This window comes from Vicugna pacos, chromosome 6 (genome assembly GCF_048564905.1).
Source record: "Vicugna pacos chromosome 6, VicPac4, whole genome shotgun sequence".
Lineage (NCBI taxonomy): Eukaryota > Metazoa > Chordata > Mammalia > Artiodactyla > Camelidae > Vicugna > Vicugna pacos.
In genome coordinates, this window is record NC_132992.1 from 87406844 (window position 1) to 87425185 (window position 18342).

Sequence of the window (18342 nt, forward strand, 5' to 3'; positions counted from 1 at the left end):
CAGCCGATGATCAGCCTGTGTACAGTTCATGTGTTTTAAAACATTTATTCTTAATCCCCAAATCGGTTTAACTGAAAGCCTCTGGACACATCCGGAACACTTAGCAAAGCAACTTTAAAAACAAGTACCAGTGTTAGACACGAACCACGGAGAAGCAAGAGGACAGCTTATCATTTCATGAGGCTTAAGAATCAGCCGCTTGGAGGTGCTGAAGGCCTTGCCGAGGCCAGGACCCAGCAGGTGCGTCAGCAGAGATTCAGGTGAGAGGAGAGGTCAGACCCCAACGGAGGGTCTCGCTCTCCGGCTCGGGCTGGCTGCTGCCTTGCTGGTTACCGCTACTGCGGGTGAGCTGACTTGAGACGCAGCTGAGCACCCGAGCAGGGGAACCCCTTACCTGCAACCTGGAGAGCTGGGCCTGTTTCCCCTGAAGGTCCCGCTGAAGCCCATTCTCAGCTTTGACCCTGATTTGGAGATCCAAGAGCTTCCTCTGCAGGGGCTCAAAAGCCGCTCTAAAGTCCTTGTGCTGAGTGAGAGAGCTCTGCAGGGACAGGACAGGCAGGACACAGATCAGCTCTCTTCAAGGCCCCCTGTGGCACAACCTGACACTCACAGACCAGCTGCTCTTTCCCCAGCCTTCTCCTGCCCTGCTTGTACTCACTCAGATGCCGCCCCCTCCAGGAAGCCCTCCTGGAGCCCTTGAGGGAGTTAGACACTCCTCCTCAGAGTCACCATGGTGTCCTCACCTAACAGCAGCTGTGCCCTCTAGAGCCGGGGCTAGCCCACTACATCTCGTACCACATCCCGCAAATCCCACCGGAGGCCTGTGCTTGTAAATAAAGTTTTATTGGAACACAGCCATGTCCGTTAACATACAGCTCGCTGTTCTCATGCTGTTCTCATGGCAGAGGTGAGAAGCTGCAACAGAGACCATGTACCCTGCAAACCCTAAATTAATGTTTGCTACATGATTGCTGCTTGGATGAGATGAGACCAGGGATGTGATGCTCTGGCCCATAGATCATCATCATCATCATCATCTGATGCTCAGCAAACGCTTGTTACAGGCAAGAATAAACTGTCCATCACATCCCAAGTTACATGTTTGATTTTGTGTGATCACTTAGAAGTGGGTCCCTAAGAATAATAGCTTCCAACTCTCCCATGGTTTAAAGCTGACAAGTGTTTTTCTCCGCATTTTCCACTCTGACACCTCCCAGCTCTCTGCAGAAAGCTGATCAGTTCAACTGGGGGCAGGCGCAGGGGGCAGGATCAGGGGGCAGACAGGTAGGAGGGATCATGCAATAATTCTACCCAGATTATAGATGAGGGGCCTCAGGTCGTGGGGATGTGCCCAGGGCCACACAGTCACGTGTGGTGGAGGGGTGCCCCCTCCCTGGAAAGCTGGGCCGTGTGCTGCGGGCCCGTGGGCGGGCCTCACCTGCAGTTTGCTCTTCCTCTGCAGAAGGCGGTTGTGCAACAGGTCTCTGTCCCTCACGGAGGTGGCCACCTGCTCCAGCAGGGTCGTGGCTTGCTCCTGGCCAAAGATGCCGCCCAGCAGCTCTTTCTTCAGCTGCAGCATCGTCAGCTCCTCCTTCAGGCGGGAGCTTTCTGCCAGGGCCGCCTGTGGGAGACAAGGCCTCCGTTAACCAACCAAGTTTGAGACACCGCCGGGTGTGCACCTGTGTTCTGGTTGCAACTGCCTGGGAGGCTGCACCTTGGTGCTAGTTTCTGAGGAAGGGGCCAACAGGAGAAATAGGCTGGCAGAAATGCGGAGGGAGGACCTGAATTTTAGATTGGAGTGATGAAGCTACAAGTCAGCAACCACCAACGACTGCTGGCAAACACCAGAAGCTAGAAGAGGCAAGAGAGGATTCTCCCCTAGAGATGCTGAAAAGAGCGAGGCCCTCCTGACACCCTGACTTTGGACTGCCAGCATCCAGAACTTTGAGAGAATGAATTTCTGTTGTTTTAAGCCACTCAGTTTTTGGTGCTTTGTTATGGCAGCCCCAGGGAACTAATACACCAGCCATGCCAGCTTTTGGCTGGAACTTTGCAGATCCCTGCTCTGAGGCTAGACGTAGAAGCTGAGTCAAGAAAAGAGGAGGCTGGCCACTTGAGCACTGGCCTGTGAAATCCACCCCACCGGGGCAGGCCGGTGACAGTCAGACAAGACGTACCCTCAGCCAGCAAGCAGCATCCAAACGTGAACAAACTAAGGTCCTTGTCCAACGTGTTCCGACCCACCGCTCCTGGGTCACACTCTAGAAAGACAGGACCTCCCTCCTGCCTCAAGGAGGTCCTGGTTTGCTTTCTGCCCCAGTGAGAAGGGCAGGATGAAATATAATCGTGACACAGTTGAGAAAGTCAGACAAGCCTGGGTCAGAGCCAGACCTGTCACCTAATGGCTGTGTGACCTTGAGCAGGTGCTTCCCCTCTGACAGACTTGGTTTCCCCAACAGTCAAATGATAAAGACTTGTTCTGCCTGCCTCACACGCCTGTTTCCAGGAGCCAAAGTGAGAACAGGGAAGAGAACATTAGATGAGAGTCCAGAACCCACCGTTCCGGCCCCAGCTCGGCCTCGCTTGAGCGGCCTCACCTTGAACAAGCACCCTAACTTCTCCCTGGCTCCGATCCCTCGTCCACAATGAAAATTGGAAATAACCTTATTTATCTAATTGTGAATACTTAAAAAAAATAATAATGGCATGCCCCCAGATACAATGTTCTGCAGCCACTTAAAGTGATGGCTTTATTGAACCATTTTAAATGATGCTGAAATGTGTCAACTAAAAAGACCAGAATGCACAGCTCTATGTCATGATCCCAAATACACAAAAATGATAATGATTAATTAAAGTTTCTGTCCACTGGTGGCCTTATCTCTCGAAAATGGCTAGATGGATTTGCATCAGATACAAAGGGCATATTTGGGATTGTCTGACCTAAAACTGAGGTTTGTGGCACACATGAAATTCATTTTGGGGAGCCCTGAGGAGTATGTCAAAAAGATACACCATCATTCTTTGGAGCCTAGGGAGAAGTGAGCCCACAGGACCACCCCCCGCTGCCCCAGGAAGGAAATGTCATGCCAAGAAGGTTCAGAACAATGGAGAGAGAAAACAAACTCTTGTCCCGGTGTGAATCCCAACTGGAAAACCGTGAGGGTAGACTTTCCAAAATGCAGGTACAGGTCTGTGGGTGAGGAGAGTGCTTGTGAGTGAGAAGGGGCCAACCCTGGTTAATGTTTCCCCCTAGAAATACCAAGTTGGGCAGAAAAGTGTTGGAGAAAGTGCCCCAGTGTGTTAACAGTGGGTCCTGTGGCTTGTGGTGTTGTCAATGGCTTTGTTTTCTTCTTCAGAAATCTTAACACTCTCCCAGTAGGTATGACGTCTATAATCAAAGCGATTATAAATATAAACATAAAACGGGGTCACCCCTGAGCTGTTTGTGTCTCTTCCTGCTCTACGTCCTGGCATCTCTAGACCCAGAAGCCTTTTATGGCTTCGGAGCTCCGAGTGACCATCAGGCCGTGTTTACAGCCAAGTCACAGCACCCAAGTTGACAGGCCTTTGGGGCAGACACTGCCAGCTGCTCACCCAACCTAATTCCTCCTCCTCCTCACCAAACAACCAGGGTTTGGCTTGGGTGGCCAAGTGCCCACGGACAGGTGTTGAAATAAATTTCTAGGGCAAGATGGCTGCACGGCAACAAACCAAAACTTCAGTCCCTATAAAGGCTTCCCTTGAGCGGAAACGCAGAGCACCCAGCCAGCCAGCGCCCAAACGCCACGGTGGCTCTGGCCCTTCTCACCCCAGACAAGGCTGACTCTGTGGCCCCAGCCAGTCAGATATTTTTTATTTTTCTCTCCCTTGTTTTTTTATTCTTTATTCTATAAAGCCTTCCTGCCTTCCTGCCCATTTTTCAGTTCTCCAAAAGGACTGTCCACTTCATAAAGTGTGAAATAAAGTTTGTCTGTATCACCTAAAGTGTCTTCTTTACTCATTTTTTAAAAAGGCAGGGTCATGTCTACAATCGGCACAAGCCAGTCTTGGCAATCCCCCCACCCTCAGCCAGTGGCTGGTTCGGGGCGGTCATGTAACCCAGCGCGGCCAGCAAGATGTAAGGGGAGTCCACCGGGGCTCCTGGGGAGGGGACTTTGCCTCCCTGTTGGAAATGGCGGGTGGACGAAGCCCTTTCGCCCCCAGGCCATTCCTTCCTGCACAAGGTGTTGTTCATGTGAGGATGCGTGCCTGCAACGGTGGCAGCCACCTCGGGGAGACATGGCTTAGAGCTGGAAAGAGCCCAGGGCCTGGACGATACTGTTGAGCTGTCAAGCCAGCTCTGGGACCATCTGAAAGTCTCTGAGTATTAAGCCATCCCTGGTCAGGATTTCTGTCACTTGTCACATGCCTCCCAACTGGTACACAGTAAAGGTAGTGCCTGGCATCCTGCTCTCTCAGCACTGCTCCTGCTTCTCCCAGGGCTGCCTGCAGCGGGGTCCTGAGGTCAAGGGGTGTGGGAGGGTCACCCAGGCACCAGGCTTTCCCTTCTACCCCAGAACTGAGGATGACTTTTGTCGCCCATAACTACAAGTGTACACTGTACACTGAGAACTGGCCAGACAGGGTACCAGGAGCTCTACCCAGACAGCTGGAGGGCCCAGGGACACGCCTTTCCCTGCAGGAGTGGCTGAAATGCCATGCTTGGCTGGTGGCCTCCCCCGGCTGCGTCAATCAGCCCTCCTGACAGAGCCACAGTTACCTCAATCTGCGGCAGGAAGGTGTGGATGGAGGGCGGGTCCGGAAGGCTGGTGGTGACATCCAGGAGCCTCTGGGCCAGAGCCCGCCACAGCTGCAGGGCCTGCAGGGGCCGCTGGAGGCGCTGCCACAGCGCCACGCCCGCCGCGTTCCGCTGCCTGGTGCTCTCCGCCTTCATGCTGCGAGTGCCATGGAGGGTGGGTGGAGAGGAGAGTGGGGGTCAGTGTGGGGGCGAGGCCCCTGTCTGGACCCCCAGAGAGCCTGGCCTGTGCGGCTCCCAGGGTGGGCTCTCTCCTACGCCACAGGCTGGAGTGTCTGTGGGACCCCGAAGCCTAGGCTCTGGGTGGCAGTGCCCTGGAGGACACAGCCCGGCCTCATACAGACCTGCGGCCCCGCTTCGCGACCAGGGAAAGAGTCAAGCCTTGAAGAGGGATTACCAAGACCCTAGACGGTCCTGCCCACCCCCGGCACCTTGCAGAAGCAAGCAGAATCCTTTCTTAAGATTCCCTTCTTCTAGGCCCGACTAATTTCTACAAATAATTTTTTGAATACAATGTCCAGCCCCTGGTCATAGATAACCAGCACCTGATACCTCAACAGGAACAATGGGGGACAGGGCGACCTTGGCCACCCCAGCCCCCTGCCCACTCTGTGCAGCAGGGATTCAGGCCCCCCCCACCAGCTTAGCACCCCCTGGGGGACCCAGGCCCCTGCTCGGGATGTGCGGTGTGGGGCCTGCTGGGTGAGAGACATCCAGCAAGGCGGGAGCTCCCTAGATCATTCTAGAAAACCCCCCTGTATCAGGTAGGGGAATGAGAGGTGCCACAGCGATGTGGAGAGTTGGGCTGTGTTTGGAACACCTCTGAAACTCATGTAGTAAAAACAGGTACAGACTCCAAATTTACACTATGCCCAGTTCCACACAGGGTGGCCATTTGATCGGCTGGCCTTTGCTGAGCGGAGAAGCTGGACACCTGGCTGTGCCCGAGCCCATGAGCCGAGGAGCAGGTAGAGGTTGGTCTGAAGATGCACCCAGGTGCTTACTTCAGCGCCGTCAGCAGGCGGGGGTAAGATGTTTGCCTACGGAAAAGCCCTCCCCTTGGACCATTACATGCGGACTCGTCCCCTGTGCTAAGCTGTTCAAACAGACCTGATGGCAATGAATGAAGGGCCACATAGCATGGGAAAAAGCAGAGTTTAGGCTTCCTTCTAGGAGCAAAATGCAAAATACTGTGCGAAGGGGACAGTGCCAGAGCCCAGTGAGAGCCTCTAACAGCCAGTCATTGAGAGGAGCGAGGATTATTTTAAGAGTTACAGGTAGTAAGAGGGCGCAAGCCCCTCTCTGGAGATGGTGTTAGAGGCGCCCTGAGCGTGGGGTCCCGGCCCGCCCTCAGCCTGCCCAGTACCTCTGGTACTGCTGGATGGCAGCGACCACTCTGTCCGAGAGCGGCTGCGGGTCCTGGTGGGAAGCGATGAGCTCCTTCAGCTGGGCCTGCAGCCGGTCCACCCGCGGCTCCTCGGCGGCCAGCGTCGCCCGGGTCGCCTGCAGCAACAGATGACACCCGAGGGGCAGTGAGGTTTGTGACAGGACGGGGCTGTGTGTGCAGCGGGATGAGCACGGCCCACGGGAGGGGGCTGGCCTAGGAGAAAACTGTCCCCAGGGCAGGGACGGGGGCCCCCGTGAACTCAGCCCCTGCTCTCCCCGCTCCCGCACCGAGACCCCAAGCACGGGGTTCACGCTCGATGAGCTGGTTTCCTCTTTACCGTCACCTGCCTCCCAGCGCTGTCGCGACCGAAACTAGCGCCTAATCATACAAATGAGTAACATCTAGGGAACAGTGACACCATGTTGCGTGCTCTGGGGTCCCATTCATTTGAGCCTGGCAATGATCCTGGAAGGTAATTCTCTGTGTCCCCGTCTGATAGTAAGCTCCAGCTAAGAGTGTTCTCACGGTCACAGAGCTGGGAAACGGTGGACCTGACGCTGGAGCCGGGCCCTCTGGCTTTTAACCTGCCTCTTCAGCACCAGAGGAAGCAATGATCTAAAAGTGCTCGGTGAATCCGGTTACTGTGATGGGCGGGGCAAGAGGGTGTTTTCACCCAGCACGTCCGAACCGCTCCATTTGGCACTTGAGACACTTTGGCTGTGGCCCTTCCTGCTGCCCTGGGAGTTTGATCTCGACCTTAATTCTTCCTGGGCCCATGCTCGGTAGGAGGCAGGGTAGGGAGGTGGCTGCAGGAGTGGCTCCGAGAGGACACTTCCAGCCCTTCGCAGCTGCACGGCCTGGGGCATGGGACCACCCCGCTTTGACGAGACACTGAGTACAAAGCAGGAGCACGTCTTACTACATAAATGCTAGTTTAAGAACAAAAGTCTTCCAATTAAGTCTGAGAGTCCCTTTCATTGATTTCCAGTGAGTCACAGCTTGGTCATAATTGACCCCCGAATTGGGTGGGACAGACAGCCCCTGCGGGGACACGGTCAGCCTCCCGCCTCAGGAAAGCCTTCCTGAAACATCACTGGGCCCAGGCAGGTGTCTGTCGTGGCAGGGAGTGTTGGCAGGGCTTTCCAGGCCTTACCTTCCCGAGTTTGCACCCTCTGACCTTGTCCCTCACCCAGAACTCCTCCTAAAAGCCAGTACTCTCCGATCGATGGATCGCTGATGCTGCTCGAAGCACTTTTTGTTTTCACATGTTCATAATGAATGTGTGAGGTCAGTCCTCCTATGACCACACCCATTTCTCACGTAACTGAGACTAAAACGTGATTCTCCCAAAGCCAGCCAGCTGGCAAAGAGAGGAGCCAGGACGTGGACCCGGGCAGTGTGATCTGAGAGTCCCGGCCCTTAACACCAGCTGCACGCCTCTACCTCGTGCTGGGACACACAGTCCCAAAGGGGAAACAACCCCTTTGTGTGAAGTTGATCATTACAGTGGAACCCGGCCTCCTTCGAGGCTGAGAGAGCCCACAGGGTGTGTGCTCTCTGTTTCTACCTTCACACAAATATCTCTGCACATGGCAAACGTCAGAAGGAAGAGGAAAAAATACCAGAACAATGTGGAGTGGAGGCGGGATCTGGGTGGCTTTTCTTTTAGATGTTTCCTTTAATGGAACTGACATTGAGCTAATCCGCTGAGTTAATAACTAATGATAGGAGTGGGGGAAGGTGTTAATCCGTACTTGAAAAATCTCTCCGTCCTCAAGTCAAACCTCCAGTGAGAGTGCCCCCAGGTGGAGGAGGGGGAGGGGGATCTGACTGGACATCGTGTCTGGGTTGGAACCCACCCACCCTCCCCAGGATGGACGCACGTGCTTGGTCTCTTCAAAACCTTCAGTATGTTTGTTCCTCTGCATCTCTGCACTAAGAGCCTTCCCTTTGACCTGACCCTCCCTGCCCTGTGCTTAGGAAGTCCCTCCCCATGACATCTTACTATCGGGCAAGGGAATGCCAAATCTGGAACCAATTCATCTCCTACTTACTCATCGTGTGATCCTGGGGATGTTGGGGGAAAGGAAAAAAAAAACTTTCCAGACCTCAGTTTCCTCATCTGGAAAATGGGCACAAACACTTAATTTGTCTACTATGCTCAGGGAACTTAGATTACCAAAGATCCAGGAAAACCAGAGTGAGTGTGCTGGAGACTTAGATGATTCTGCCACGACACAGAGGAGGTCCAAGGGGGGATGCCCCGAGGCACACACAGCACCAAGTCTGGCCTGTGGCTTCGCCAAAGTTGCTTACCGAGTGGAGTCTCCAGCGGGCCACCAGCTCGTCCTCGGTCCCCGCCTCGGCTGTGGGCTCCAGGCCCTCCTCCTCCAGTCTCTGGAGGCCCTTCCTGAACTCGGCCAGCTCGGCCTCCAGCTGCTTCCTCTGCCGCTCACAGGCTCCCTTGGACTTGAGGAGGCCCCGCAGCCACCCCTCCTCCTCCTCCCAGAGCCCACGCAGCTTCTCCAGAACGTTCTGCATCTCCTCCAGCTCCTCGGTGATCTTCTCTGCACCCAAAGGAGAGGTGTTCTGGATGACCCCCACGGCCTGCTCCTCCAGCCTCTTCAGACACTCCTCACCCCTGGGAAAGTCACTGGCGATGTCCTAAAGTGGGTGAGGGGGCGGGGAAAAATATGAGGGGAAGAAGAAAGCACCCACTGCATTTCCCAGGGCCCCGGGAACGTCACGCCAAGAACTAAGCCCTGGACTCCGGGGTGAGAGCCAGAGGCGCCTCTCCGAGGGGCGGGCCGTCCGCCTTCACGCCACCGAGGAGGTCGCTCCCTCCCCAAGTCTTTTATAAGCCATTTGATTAAGTCAAGGGGAGAGTCTCTGTTAGGCACTTCAGCATTCTTGGACATTCGTTAATCTTCCTTTTTAACAAAGACAGAGGCAGCCTCAGGCTTGTTTTCAGCTGGCAAAAGTATGGGGCCAAACCGAACCTAATGACCCCATTTGACTTCATTATATCTATTTGTACGGTAATCAGCAAATTATGAATGAATACTGATACTCAATTTACCACGATATAAATTTTCTTTTAAAATAAAATAAATGTTCATTGGCTTTTAATTTTTTAAAAATCTTCGTTTTATTCTTTTTATTTAATTCTAATTTTATTATTTTTATTTAATTCTAATTTTAATTATAATTTTATTTTTTAAAATGAAAAAATCTTTAAATAAAAAAATCTTTAACTCTGTTTTACTTGAAAATACCCTCAAGATATTTTTTCACTTTTTAACTTTACTTTTTAATTTATTTTTTACTTTTATTTACTTAAAATTCTTTTTTATTGAAATGTAGTTAATTTGCAATGCTAGTTTCAGGTGTACAGCAAAATGATTCAGTTATATATAAACATACATATGTATTTTTTTCAGATTCTTTTCCATTATAGGTTATCACAAGAAATTGAATATAGTTTCCTGTGCATACAGTAGGTCCTTGTTGTTTATCTATTTTATATATAGGAATGTGTATGTGTTCCACTTTTTTACTGAAATGAAATTTACATGGAAGAAAATATAGAAGGTACCTGATTTACAATGGTTCGATGTCTGATTTTTTTGACTTTATGAAAGTGTGGAAGCAATATGCCTTCAGTAGAAACTGTACTTGGAATTTTGAATCTTGATGTTTTTCTAGAGCTAGTGATACGTGGTAGGATACGCTCTTGCAATGCTGGGCAGTCGCAGTGAGTGTAAATCTCTCTGTTTTTCACTTTCAGGATTCAGTAAATTACATGAGATATTCAACACTTAATTATAAAACAGTCTTTGTCTTACGTGACTGTAAGCTAACGGCAGTGTTCTGAACATGTTTAAGTTCGGCTGGGCTAAACTATGATGTTTGGTAAGTTAGCTTATTAAAGGCATTTTCAACTTACAGTGTTTTCAACTTATGATGGGTTTAGCAGGAGGCAGACTCACTGTAAGTTGATGAAAATCTATATACAGATCTTAAGTGTTACTCTTCAAAGAGTTCTGAGAAATCTGCATGCCCATATAGTCCACATTGTTATCAAAATACAGAGCATGTCTAACGTCCCAGAAGATTCTAGAACATCATGTATTTGAAATCATAAATCAGGTTATTTTTTGAAACCGGCTTCTTTCACGCAGCATAGTGGTTTTGGGTTGTTGTGTGCTGTCGTGTATATTGGTACTTCATTCCTTTCTATTGACTGGTATGCCTTTGTACATACATTCTATCCTACACTATGTTTATATAATACTCTGCTGATAAAAATCTGAACTGTTTCCAGTTTAGGGCTGTTATGAATAAGATTGCTGTGAACATTCTTATATAGATAACCCCGCTTTTCAAAAGTTCACTTTCAACCACTTCGCTTTTGTAAAAGACCTGCGTCAGAACCTGTTTGCGCTAACTGAAAGAAATCCAGAGAGGATTTTCGCCTTTGTAAGGAAAGAAAGTGCTTCTTCGCTTTACACCATTTTGGCTTATGAACAGTTTCAAATAACACTCTACTTTCAGATAGTGGGGGGAAACTGGACAAGCCATGTAAGAACTTTTTTGTGATAGTTCATCTTTTTTTTTTAGAGAATCAATTTAAATACAAATATTAAATAAATTATACTGGTTCTGTATAGCTGTGGCAAAAATTATAAAGTGGTCCTTGAATTATCGAAGATGATCTACCTACTCACTTTACAGAGGGGGTCAGAAGCTCATTCAAGGTCACAGCAAGTCAGGAAGGCCAGAGTGGACCCAGCTTCTCCCTCGTGCAGGTCTGATGCCTGTACCAGGATTCCTCACTCTCTCATACTGACGTCTGAGGTCAGACAAGGCTTTGCTGTCAGGGGCCATCCTGTGCGTTGGAGGGTGTGGAGCAGTATCTCTGGCCTCCATCCACTACACACCAGTACCACCCCCAACCCCAGTTGTGACAACCAAAAATGTCTCCAGATATGGCCACATGTCCCCCATTCTCAAATGACCCCCGGGTCTAGACCATGCTGCTGTGGCCTTGGGCTTCCTAACTCCCTGCTGGCTCAGAGCTTTCCATAGAGCAGCCGGGGCCCCAAACCTTCTGCACCTGATCCATGCATCTCCTCGTGTGGGGTCTATGTGCAGGGATGTTTGTGTTTCTTGTGCCCACCCTGCTGCCCCATCCTATTAAATAAACTCCAACGTGTGAGCACGTTGAGTGTGAGCACGCCCTCGGCAGACCCCTCCGGCGGAGGCTTGCCGGTCTGTGGCGGGGGGCGGGGGGGCGGTTACCTGCAGCGCCGAGAGCCGGTGCTTGGTGGTCAGCTGGCAGTTGCGCCCCATGCAGCTGTTCACCCTCTCCACCACTGCCTTCAGCCACAGCTGGAACTCGTCCACGCTCGCCTGGAAACGCTCATGCTCCTGGGTCACCCGCCCCAGCAGGTCCACCCGGTTCTGTGGGAGGGAGGAGAGTCGCAGGCCATGAGGGTCCCAACCCCAGCTGCCCCGGCCTTTGAGGCCTGACGTGTGTGTGTATGTGCGTGTGGACGTGTGCGTGTGTGTGCGCGAATGTGCGTGTGTGTGTGCGAGCGTGCCCCCGCCCCCCCACCCCAGTGCGCGCCTGCGCGCATGCTCACATGCGCACACATAAAGGGGATGCTGTACAACCAACCCTCAGCCCTTTCGCTGGAGACGAAGATCCCAGATGCTTTTCTCTACCTTATTAGCAAATTAGCCAAGAGACTCTTGGCTTCGGAGACCAAAGCATGTCAGCACTGGGCCTCTCAATCATACAGCAGGGGTTTTTTTTCTGCCGTGTTGTAGGAATGGCATTCAAGAGGGGGGCGTGGTAACAACTACGTAACACTATTATTTGAGCACTGACCAAGGTGCAGGCACTGCTCAAACAGCTGTGTGTACATTTCCATCTCGTTGGATGCTCCTGGTCATCCCATCAGATGGCACCACTGTTAACCTAACTTGACAGATGGCGAAACCAAAGCACAGGGAGGTGAAGTGACTTGCCCAAGGTCCCCTGGTGGTGAAAGCACCAAGGTTCCAACCCGGGAGGCAAGGCTGGGCTACCGCATCCCTGCTCCATTACCACTGTGTCTGCAGGGTACGTGGGTAAACAGCAGGCTGCCCCACCTCCTCGTGAGTGCGGTGATGCTGCCTGCACGGGTTGGAATCATCTCTATTTTCAGACAGTATCACCCAGGTTCTAACCACACAGGGTAAGATGGTGCCCTGAGGACGGCTGGCATTAGGGGAAGTAACAGTCTCCAGGCTACAAGACCTACTGTGTGCCTAGAGATTCTGGTTTTCTTTTTCTTTTCCTTTTTTAAAAAAAAGTTTATCGTCTAATACAGTGGAGGAATATTGCATACTAGCCATGGTATTATCTTGGAGATTCCCGATGTCTGTTAGTTAATTAGAGGCTCTATAAAGTTCTGCAGTAAAGAAACCTATTTATTTGACCCAAGGGTTTCCAAAACTTGTTTGACCATAGCAGCCTTTTTGCGGACATGTGTGACACCTATTAGCATTCTGAAGAATGAGTATTACGTGGAATGCACTCTGGCTAATGATGGCCTCGTCTAATTTTAGAGATTCTGATTTTCAAAACAGCCCCCAATCACAGCACCATCTCTTTAAACCCCTCCATGTCTCCCCAGTGCTCTCAGGCCAGGTCTAAGCATGGCAGCCTGGTGGTCAAGGACAGGACCCCTTGATGTGGCTCTGTGGACCAGTAATCAAGACCCTGGGCTTGGGAGCCCTGCGTCTGGGACTTGAACCCTGGAACCCTCGAACACGCAATTAACCTTTATCTGTACCCAACTCTCCCATCTGTGTGGTGTGGTTGATAACAAGACCTGCCTCATTGGGGTGCAGTGGGATTAAATGGATCGGAGCTTGCACACCCCAGAACAGCATCAGGCAACTAGTGCTTGATAACGCTGTCATTGTTTACTGTCACTTGCTGTTCCCTGTGCGCTTGTCACCACAAACCAAGTGAGCAGGTGCCCACTTGGCACTGCTACCCTTCAGGCCTCATCTCCTCTGAAGCAGTGCCTACTGCCCCAGGCTGCGGCTTCCCCACCAGCATCATCTACGGCATTGTCACCCTCCAGGGGGCCAAGCGCTCCCTACCAACAAGGGGGTTGATTTCAGCTTCCTGGTCCTGCTCAGAGCAGGCTCTGAGAGTGAATGCTTCCTGAGTGGCCGGAAGTGTCTGCGTGACGACCAGTGGAGATTTCTTTCCAAGGAGAGTCAAGAAAGGGGAAAGAGGGGACTTCCACTTAATAAGCATCTACCACATACTGAAAATTGACAAGCATTATCTCAGTTAGTATCTTTGCAACAATCACAAACCTCTCCCATTCTGCAAATGTCCAGATGGATGCTGGGAGCTCATACAGACAAGACTGAAGCGGCAAGTTTCAGACCCCAAAATCACCGCTCGGGTCCAGGGAGTGGCAGGCTGTTTCTGACAGAGAGTAGATGCTCTGGGTTTTGCCCGCCATGTGGTTTCTGCTGCAACTTCTCAACCACTGCTGTGCTGCTCCCCTTACAGCGCATAAGCGGCCACAGGCAAACACATAAAGAGCAGGTGTAGTGGTGGGAGAGAGGAGGCAGAGTATAGTTCAGCGGTAAAGCGCGTGCTTAGCATGCGTGAGGCCCTGGGTTCAACCCCCAGTGCCTGCATTTAAATAAATAAATAAGCAGACCTAATTAGCAACTCCCCTCAACCTGACCCCACAAAAAGCACAGTTATATTCCAGTAAAATGAATCATGGACACTGACATTTGAATTTCACATGTCATGAAATAATTCTCTTTTTAATTTTTCCCCTGATCATTGAAAAAATGTAAAAACTACTTTTGGTTCATGGGTCATAAAAAAGTCAGAAGCTGGGCCGGATTTAGCCCATGGAATATAGTTTGCTGACCTCAGCTCTCAGCCGTGGACCCAGGCCACGCCCAGGAGAGCCCTGACCTTCTACGAAGCAAAGCCAACAGTTCTCAGCTGGGAGGGGTAGACGGCATGTGGATCTGAAAAACCTCCCTGGCTATCACTATGTGCCTTCCCCTCCTGTGGAGAAGCTTCCCACCAAATCTAGAAACACTCAAATAATTCATTTAAACCTTTTCAACCACCATTGCAAGGAGGAAAAAATATCCCTATTTCAGAGACGGGAAAACCAAGGCACAGGACCAAGTCCTTCAGTGAAGAGCTGAGAATCCTCTCACGTAGGGGAGTGAGGCTCGGAGCTCCAACAGCCGCGCACGGCAGACGGGGAACGCGAGGATGCTTGAATTCAGAAAGTGGACCAAGGAGACACAGTGACCATCTCGCTCATGTTTCCTTGTGGGATCCTCCTCACCACGGGGTTATTTGCACCCACCCACATCCTCCCCGAGCTTCCTCCATCCACAGGGAAGGCTCACTGATGAAACCAAGTGAGTCTGGAATAATAAGCAGCCAATAACTGCTCGGCCGGGGGCTGACACTGATGGCGATGCACGTAGCGAAGCAAACTCCCCAACGCAAGTGCTGGCCGGCGGCTCCGTGTGTGTGAAGGTTGAGGTGCCCGCACTCGGGGAAATCCAGAGGAAATAAAAGCCTCCGTGATAGTGAGCAGGCGCTCGGGGAGGCCCACAGCAGAGCACGGCAGGCATCCAGACGCGCTCTGTGCCAGGCGGAGATCACAGAGCACCATTCAGCCGCGGCTGGGCCGGCCCGTCGCTGGAATGCGGGTGACAAACGGGACAGGGCTCCACCTCCTCTCGTTCTGCCAAACAGTTAAACCATCTGTGCGGGCAGAGTTGTCAGGAATGTCAAAACCCAACCAGTGAACAAGGGCGGCGTGGATTTCTGCCTCCACGAAGGGGCTGCAGGAAGGGCTCCGATCTCTGGCCGAGATGCCCGACAAACAAACACAGCCGCGAGGGAAGCAGCGGGGAGGAGGCTGCTCCTCTTTGCCTGGCCCTTCAGAAAACAAAACCATTAGATGAAAAACAACAGAGAAATTAAGCAATCTGACCCCTCCTACTGGCCACCAGCCCGCCTGTCTGTTCTTGACTTTCAACTGCTTTCAGTTGACAGTGTGCTATTGCTCACCCAGGTCCTGGTCATTTGTCCTGGTAAAGAGTCTCCCTCCAGGGGGTGGTCTCAACGCCACCGTCCAGAGGTGGCCTCTGCTGTGCTTCTGTCTTCTTGTCTCCATCAACACCAGAGGCCTTGCTAATTAACACACTGGATGTCACAAATGGATTTTTAGAGGCAAAAATGGTAGCAGGAGAAATGATGAAATGGGCTGTCCTTGGTGACGGTTGAGGTATTAATACATACAATGTCTTCTTTGGACTGAGATGCAGCCTCCCCAGACTCTTGTCCTGAAGCTCTAACCCTCAGTGTGATGGTACTTGGAGGTGGGGCCTTTGGGAGGCGACTGGGGTTACATGAAATCACGAGGGTGGGGCCCTCGCCACGAGATTAATGCCCCTATGAGAACAGACCCCAGAGAGACTGCTGTCCCTCTCTCTCCACCGTGTGAGGACATGGCAAGACGGCTGCCATCTGCAAGCCAAGAAGAGGCCCTTCACTGAGAATCAAATCTGCTGGCACCTTGAGCTCGCACTTCCCAGCCTCCAGAATTGCGAGAAATAAATTCCTGTTTTCTAAGCCACCCAGTGTGTGATATTACGTTATGTCCACACAAGCAGACTAAGGCAATATCCCAGGGGCCTGCCCCACCCTGAGAATAGGCCTGGACCTCTACTGATCCTTGCACGGGCCTTGTGCTGTCACTGGGGTAGGAGGATTTCAGTCACCTGCCTCAAGGCGACTTTCTCATCTGCCTTGAGAGATAAGACAGGCTTTGAACACAAGGTGAGGCTTTTATCAAGTGTACAGAGCAGGAGACCAGGAGGTATCTGAGCCACCGAGAATCGTCAAGGGCCACTTACAGGACAGGCAGCGCCCCCCGCCTGCATGGGAGGGAGCCAGGCTGTTTCCGTTTTGTTTGGGGCTGGAGGGCCCAGAATGGGGTGTGCCTGGGAGGCGCACGTCTGCAGGCTGGGTCCTGTTTTACCAGCGAGGACCCTGGCTAAGGGCGATGCAGAAGTTTGCCCCGCTCAGAGGTTTCTGTCTTCTGAAGGTCATGGCACTGTCCCATCCGATGGAAGCAACAGCTCTTCTCCCCAACAAAGTGCACATTCACACAGCAGTCTGAATGTAACTTCAGAGGGTCTGTGGGGGCCTGCCCTGGCCCCTCCCCACCCTCCAGTTTCGCACAGCCAGCTCCGGGAGAGACGAGAAACAGCTCCATGTTTCCTACCCCGCCTACCCACTTCCAAGAGCTCACAGGGCTTCCTGGGAGTCAGAACAGAAAACTCTGGTGGCCAGGAAGAGAAAATCAAGCGTCTGGGAGCTTCAGCCAACAGCTCAAAAGGCCAAAATGAACTGACTTCTCCCATAGGGGCAAGTCACCCTGCAACCCCGTTTCCACATCGAGGTCAGAACAGACCAGCTCACGTGGCAACTCCGAGGGCAGCAGCCTCCCCCTCAGCCCATCCTCACATGGCAGAGCCCCCACTCTCCTGCCCCAACACCCTGCCACCTGGGCTCTGCCTCGGGAAATCCCTTGGAAGCAACATGCACCTTCATCCGGGAGCTGGAACCCTCCCGTGTGCTGCTGCCTCCGCTTTCTCAGCCTCACCCACAGAACTCTGGCAGCCCCGGCTCCCCCTGAGGGGCACAGGTGCAGGGACTCACCCAGCACCCAGGGCACAACCAAAGCCAGGGCCCACGTAAGGCATCGCCTAGAACTTCTGGTTCTTTCTGATGGCCCAGTGGCACCCGACCTTTAGATTATATTTTTAAGTCTAAAAATTGGGCCCAGTCACACCTTCTCTATCTACCAGATAAGAAGGTTGGGAGGATCAAAGGAGGTCAAAGACATGAAGAGACTTAGGAAAGACAGTGGTCGCCAATAACTGTTGTCATTTCTGCAAATCAAAGTAACAATGAGGTATCACCTCACACCAGTCAGAACGGCCATCATTTAAAAGTCCACAATCAATCAATCCTGGACAGAGTGTGGAGAAAAGGGAGCCCTCCTACATTGCTGGTGGGAATGCAGTTTGGTGCAGCCACTGTGGAGAACAGTATGGAGATTCCTTAAAAAAATGAAAATAGACTTACTATAGGATCCAGCAATCCCACTCCTGGGCATATATCCGGAGGGAACTCTAATTCGAAAAGACACCTGCACCCAGTGTTCATATCAGCACTATTTACAACAGCCAAGATGTGGAAACAACCTACATGTCCACTGACAGATGACTGGATAAAGAAGTTGTGGTATATATACACAATGGAATGCTACTCAGCTATAAAAAAGAATAAAATAATGCCATGTGCAGCAACATGGAAGGACCTAGAAATTATCATACTAAGTGAAGTAAGCCAGAAAGAGAAAGAGTTGTAATTTCTATGATTTTTTGGATCCAATGAGGGGAGTGTGCCCTGGAGTGACAATGAGGATCTCTGAGGTCATCATGTCTCCTCCAGGCCAGAAGTGGTGCTCACAGGTACCCCAGGCACGCCCCTTCCACACACACGCAGGCACATATAAACACAGGGGTGCACATGCACACACACACACACACGCAGACACACACACGCTTTCCATTTCCTGCATGAGGCACTCTCTGCTGATTGACACAAGCACCTGTTTCCTGTAAAGTCACAACAAGGAGGCCACGGGGCAGGCTCCTCCCCTGCCTGGGCCTGCCCAGCAGAGCCGGAGAGAGAATTACTATTAATTGCTCTAGGCGCTTGGAGTTGGTGAGGGAGGGCCGCCTGGCTACATCTGCGGAAGCCAAGCTGCGCCCCGCCTTACCCGTCCATCCGGCCCCTGCGCGGCTGTCCCAGGGAGACTCCGAGCTGCAGGGGAAGAACCCTCACTCATTCCATGAATGGCTCCCAGCACCTGCTGAGTGTCAGGCCACAGGTGTGGCTATTTCTCCTGCTACGGAGAACAGAAGTCATCCCTTATGTTGGGGAAATGCTCGCCAGTTTTCAGAGAACTCACTCGCCAACTCATTCAGTCCTCACAAGCCAGTTATAGGTAGAGGTTAAACG

General features: G+C 51.8%; 1 protein-coding gene across 8 annotated transcripts in view; it reads right to left on the minus strand.

Moving 5' to 3' along the window:
* Positions 1-18342, minus strand: part of SYNE3 (spectrin repeat containing nuclear envelope family member 3) — a 95566-nt gene that overhangs the window by 27635 nt on the left and 49589 nt on the right. For all 8 annotated transcript variants that reach the window (XR_012073810.1, XM_031679373.2, XM_072963663.1 and 5 more), the window contains 6 exons: positions 11487-11648; positions 8502-8849; positions 6165-6301; positions 4763-4937; positions 1439-1621; positions 395-538 (listed from right to left, as the gene is read on the minus strand). Coding sequence is in view for 7 of the 8 variants with exons in the window: in XM_031679373.2 (XP_031535233.2) it covers positions 395-538; positions 1439-1621; positions 4763-4937; positions 6165-6301; positions 8502-8849; positions 11487-11648 (1149 nt within the window). In the remaining variant the exon portion in view is untranslated. The remainder of the gene's footprint in view (positions 1-394; positions 539-1438; positions 1622-4762; positions 4938-6164; positions 6302-8501; positions 8850-11486; positions 11649-18342) is intronic.